This window comes from Elephantulus edwardii, unplaced genomic scaffold (genome assembly GCF_000299155.1).
Source record: "Elephantulus edwardii isolate Elephantulus edwardi_28Jun2011 unplaced genomic scaffold, EleEdw1.0 scaffold00050, whole genome shotgun sequence".
Lineage (NCBI taxonomy): Eukaryota > Metazoa > Chordata > Mammalia > Macroscelidea > Macroscelididae > Elephantulus > Elephantulus edwardii.
The window spans coordinates 2,091,479-2,097,478 of NW_006399800.1; the positions used below are offsets into that span (position 1 = coordinate 2,091,479).

At 47.1% G+C, this 6,000-nt stretch overlaps 1 protein-coding gene across 1 annotated transcript in view; it reads right to left on the reverse strand.

Annotated features, from left to right (window-relative positions):
- Nucleotides 1-3,759, reverse strand: part of MAP2K1 (mitogen-activated protein kinase kinase 1) — a 125,033-nt gene extending 121,274 nt beyond the window's left edge. Inside the window, exon 1 of the mRNA XM_006886635.1 lies at nt 3,610-3,759. Coding sequence (XP_006886697.1) covers nt 3,610-3,689 — 80 coding nt within the window. The 5' untranslated portion in view covers nt 3,690-3,759. The remainder of the gene's footprint in view (nt 1-3,609) is intronic.
- Nucleotides 3,760-6,000: the final 2,241 nt, after the last annotated feature.

The following is a 6,000-nucleotide window of genomic DNA, read 5'->3' on the forward strand; positions in this document are numbered from 1 at the left end:
ACACAGTCTCAGCAATCTGGGCAACTCAAGTCTGTTCTTTAGTCACGACAAGTTGGAATCAACTCATCAGCAGTGAGAGTGAGTGAGTGAGTGAGTGAGTGAGAAGGTGCCTATGAAAGGAAAAGACATGGGGAAGGGTGTGGAGAAAGAAGGGGAAAATAAAGTAACAAGGGTTTATTAAAGATACTATAAAAATTTTAGAAATCCTATTCACTCATTTATCCATTCAACAAACATCTCCATACTTATAATGTATCAGTTATCAAGAGTTAAGGAATTTAGGAAGGGTGGAGGGTCAGCAGAGAGGAAGATCCTCAACCAGGAAAACTGACACAGTGACTAACTCAATGTGTCAGGAAGCGTGAGGATGGTGCAGGATAGAACAGGGTTCGGATCTTTTGTTCATAACATCACTATGAGTCATGCTCAACTCGACGGCACCTAACAAAACTGTAGAAAATAATTGACAATGATAAGTGTCATTAAAAAAAATCATTCATTGAAATTAATGAAAAAAAAATTACAAAAAAAAAATCAGACGATATGGAAAAAATCGGGATCTACTTTAAACCAGGCAGTCTGTGCATTTAAGCAAGGGGGTGATGACTATTAACCCCTAGTTAAGAGGGGAGAATGATTCATTCCAGGGAAAGGGAACAGTTGTGTGCAAGGGCCTGGAGGGAGTATACCTCATCCCAGGGAGGAACTGAAAGAGGGCCAGCTGCGGAAGAAGTGACAGGAAATGTGGGTGAAGAGGTAGGGTGGAGGCGGGGACACAGTGGGCGATCACTCAGTCTCACTGTCCAGTGTATGAGTTGCCATGGAGTCAACCAACTGGCTCTCAGGGATCAGAGTGGTACTGTGCTCCACAGCGCTTCGCTGAGTCTTTAGAAGGAGACTGCCAAGGATCTCTTCTGAGGCACCTCTGGGTAGATTCAACCTAATAACCTTTTGGTTAGCAGCCAAGTTGAATTAACTATTTGCACCAACCACCCTCATATTTTGTTCTAACTGCAATGGAACCACAAAAAAAAAATCAAACGAGAACAATGTGATCTTATTTTCCATTTATTTCATTCTAACATTTAGGACACCAGTAATAATGCTCACATGATTTTGCAAATCTTGGTAAGGAAACGTATTTTCACATTCTTTTTCCTAGAAGAACTAGCAGAAACTTCAAGTCCTATATAACCCAGCTCTGTTCCTGAGCTGAGGAAAGGAACAGTAGAGGCGATTCCCAAGGTGTTAGGGAGCCAGAGGGGAGAAGCAACCTAGCCAATTTAGTCCCATGAACTCTTTTATTCTCAGTGGACTTAATTTTTTTTTTCTTCTTCTCCAGCTCCCATTGTATGATAATGTGCAAAACTGTGTCCTGGTCTAAAGCAAGAGAAATCAGGAGAACAAAAGAGTTCTTTCTGCTGGCAGCCCAAGATAGGGGAAGCTTTGCTTGAGAAAATCTCTAAAGGGTGAAAGATGAAGATGTGTGTACAACTCCCCCCACCTCATTAGTGCCAGGAACAGTCCCTGTTTGTCTCATGCAGCCCACACAAAGATGCCTCCTATTGTACCACAGTGAGTCATGGAGGTAGATGCAGATGGCATGGAACACGAAGCCAGGAGAGAGTTGTCTGTCCAGGTGCAAAGGCACCTTAACAAGTACCCCCACGAACGGAAATTACCTTTCACTTTCCTTTAGCCCTCTCAATATAGGCACCTAGTAACAAAGGCACCAGCAGCTAATATGTATGGAAGGTTTACTATATAGTAACTGTTTTACACACATTCCCTCATTCAGTCTTCACAACTACCCTAAGCAAACTGTATTATGACCTGCATTTGACAAAAGAATCTAAGCTTTACAGGAGCTTAAGAGTCTTGTCCTTGGTCACAAAAGCACAAGGAGCAAAGGAAGACTTCAAACTTAAGCGGAATCCAGAGAATAACCTCTTAAAACACTGTTCGTGGCTTCCCCTCAAACTCACTGCTGTCAGTGTGACGCACAGCGGCCCTCCACTGGGTTTTAGACGCTGGAAATCATAATGAGAAGCTGCTAACCATCGTCTCCTGTGGAGCTGCAGGTGGATGGATTCCTCCAGCGAGACAAAACCTTTGAGTGAGCAGTGCAACTCCCTAGAGAATATGCCAGAAGCGCTTTGGGCACAATTTTTCCGCCACTAATTCCAAGATAGTTTCTTCTCCTCCTCCTGATACTGCTGCTTTTAACGCCATTCCTCTCCTCTACAGGACTTCAGCTGTAGTATCAGAATGACAACAGGTCTTTCCACTTTGTTTCCATCTCCAAGTCAGATAGGAGCACACTAATTCGGCAACTCTGTTCAGTCAGAATACACTCTGGTCAAACTTGTCCTGGTGACCGTGAAGGTTAATGAGTACAAAATACTGCAGGCTAAAATGGAATTCATGTTTGCAAGGCAATCCAGTAACCTGTACAAGGCACTCATGTAAAACAGACACTACCGTTCTGGGGTCTTAGAGGGCCAAAAAAAACAGTAAGTCTGAGGAACCTGGGTTGAGTGCATACCACAGTCCTGTGACTGTTACAGGGATGAGTAGAATCATGAAGCTGCTATGTCCTCGGGTTATTAACATCTAGGGCGAGGAAGGCAGCCTGTAAAAATCAAAAGGCAGAAGGTCCAAACCTACTCTAGTCACTGTGTCTGGTAGCACCTTAAAGTCTACAGTTTTCAGGTAAAAGATTAAGAATCTTAACTGTTTAGGTTATTTCTCCTGCTAGCAGGTTTCTCTCCCTCAAAGGTCTTGTCTCTTATCCTGGACCAAGATAGATTATGAAAGACTACGGGAACTCAAAAATCCCCAAGGGAAAAAACAAAACAATCCACCTCCGCCTTATCTGGTGAATAAAAGTGCTGGTTTGTGAACAATACTAGAAGCTGTACAGATGAAGCATCTTGTGTGTGATGTGTGTAGTTAAGGTGTTTGAGGCCCAGGTCAGGAGCTTAGAGCTCTTAATCAAATAAAAAAAGCCTGGGGTTACTGATGAAGAAGAGACCATCTGTTGACTAAACGAATGAATAGCCCCCAGAAAGAATGCCAAAACCCAGGAGCCTCTAAAGTCGGAAAGGCAAATGCCGCGGAGAGGTCCAGGCGTCCTAGCCCGCAAAGCCACTCCAGGCCCACAGGTGTCAGTCATGAAGGGGATGCTCGCGGGTCCCAACTCCCTGCGCTATTCTCAAAGGTGCAAGGGAGATCCCAATTTTTTTCCAAGAGATTCATTCTCCCATTACAGGCCAGGATCCCGTTTAGAAAACTGCCGCGGAGTGGGAGAATGAACCAGCTTTGATTTTCTTGAGGGGGGAAAGGAAGGGTCAACAGCCAGGGGCAACAGAAAAGGGGGAGAAATCAAGGTTGCTAGGGTCTCCAGACTGGTCTGAGTCAGGAGCATAATCAGTGCTTAGTCACCCACAGACACCTCGGTGGTCAGAGTTCCTCGCCCCCCGCCACCCCGAGATGTACGTGACCAACTCAATCCAGAGCCGGCACGTTGCGCACACCGGCCCACGCCCCGCACCCCTCGGGGGCCTCCCAGGCCCCGGACCCTGAACCCGCCGCCCACCCCATACTTACTCCGCCGAGCTGGTCCCGTTAACCGCCGAGCCGTCGGGGGCCGGGTTCAGCTGGATGGGCGTCGGCTTCTTCTTGGGCATGTTGAACTAGGGAAGGAGCTTCCAACTCGGGGGGTGGGAAGGAAGAGCGACCCCTTTCGCTTCCTCCCTCTGTGCTGCCCTGCGCCCGCAATCACGGTGCAGAGGCTGCCTTCAGAAGGCGCGCCAGCGGGGCCCCAGCAGCGCCCAGGGGCTGGCGCAGATCTCCGCGGACCTCCGCCCCACCCGCCCCGGGCTTGCTCCGTGCTTCGGAAGCCGAAGGGCTTTCCCGCCGGCGCGGAGCGGCTGCGGGCACGCGGCTCAGCAGCCCCGGATTCCCTCCCTCTCTCCCTCCTTCAACCGGTCCTTGAAGCTGGAGCAGCTCCTCCAAGAGCGCACGAGAGCCCTGCACGAGCTACAGCTCGGGACAGAGTAGCCGCCACCACAGTCACTGCCGCCGCCGCGTTAGCAGATAAGCCGCGCAGACGTCCCAGGGAGGGACTAGAAGGTGGGGGTGGGACTAGGGAGGAGCGAGCAAAGGAGATCCTCGCCCCGCCTCCCCCGGCCAGCTGCACTTGTCCACGCCCCCACTACGCCCCGCCCTAGGTCTCTCCCACAGCCAATGGGAGTAAGGATTGGCGGCAGATGACGCGGAAATACGTCACGGAGTGGGGCGTGTCGCTCCGAGGGCGGAGTCTCGCGGGAGCTCCACAGCACCCTCTGCTGCCCCGAGGCGGACAGGTTGATGGACCTATGGGATTCGAAGAGGTGTTGGGTTCAGGTTCATGCCGCAAGCAGCGAGGTGAGTGAGGTCTTCCTGTTCAGGTGCCGGCCCAGACCGAGAAAAGTACGGCCTCCTTTGTGGAATAATGAAATAAAAAGAAATTAATAAGTAGAAGCACTTTTTCTCTTGTGCAGAAAAGTGCAAGAGTGTGGGGTGGAAAACTTGTTGATTCTTTGTGTGGTGGTGTTGTGTACAATAGAGTCAGAATCGACCCATAGCTGACTCTCTGATGGGTTTTCAGAGGCAGTTCATTGCACAGAAGGAGACTGACCATCTTTCTCCTGTAGAGCAGCTTTGAACCGTGTGTCTTCAAGATTGCAGCGCAGCTTCTTGCCTCTAGGTCACCAAGCCCGGCTCTTTGCTTGTAGCAACAATAATAATTGATAATGCACACACTACTGATGAGAATGCAGGTGCTCATCCAGTGCTAATGTTATGGTAAATTGGTACAAACTTATTTGAGAGCGGTTTGATTTTTTAAAAGTCTTCACCTGTTTTAAAAACAGGTGATTCCAGGTCTTTCTACTCCTGAGATGGGCCCACTCTCTAAGAGTATTTCTCTTTATTAATAAATTCTCCTCTATAAACTTTCTTCTGTCTTAATAAACATTCCTGTCTTTAAAAAGCCCAAAACTAACCCCATACAAACAAAAAACCCAACAAGTTATTTAAATTCTGAAACTTAACTGATGAAGTAAAAGATTAATAAAAAGCTTATTGTTTTAAAAGACATTTAGATCATATATTAACTAAAAAGTGCACATATTAGTCGTCATCTTTTCCTTTTTCCCTATTGCAGGTTGTGCTGCTAGCACAAAGGCCTTGCCTCTGGCAGTTCAAATCCACCACCAGTGAGCACCTCAGCAGCTGAAGGATGGGTAATCTCCCTTGTAATTGACAACCTCAGAAACCCAATGGAGAGAGTCAGCTGTAAGTCCGTTCTAACTCGATAGCATTTGAGTTTGAAGTTTGTTTGTCCTACTGAGTCCTAAACACAGTAGGTAGGCAGAACACCCATGAGCACCTTGGTCGTCACATAAGGGGCTGTAGGAACCTGAGTAAATGTGGACACCAAAGAAGCGATTGTACAGGAGATCTCGTAGCTATGGAGCCCACTTGGAGAGAGCAGGGATCCAGGTAAAGGAGGCACAGCCACTTAGATGGGAGATTGCTTACATACACGGTCGACTGAAGAAGTGATAACATGATGGAACCAGGTCTTTAACACGTCGCCGTAAATGACGGCTGTAGCCATCCTGCACATTTTAATTAAAAAAAAAAAAAGGAACATCATTTGTACAAAGTATAGTAATGCATTTATTTGTTTTAATTATTCAGTAATACATTGAAAAAAAGATGTAACATTCCAGATAACCTATCAGTTGTTTTTTTGTGCTGTCGAGAGTTTTCATGGAAAAACTGACAAAATGTGATAATTTTCACTTCCAAACATACGACTGATGCTCAATTTCATATGGCAGTCATAAACAATTGGGGAAAAAAAATGTGTTTCTGGGGGAGCTCTGGTGGCCTAGTGGCAAGAAGCTGCACTGCAATCCCAGAGGCGCACGGTTCAAATCCACCAGATGC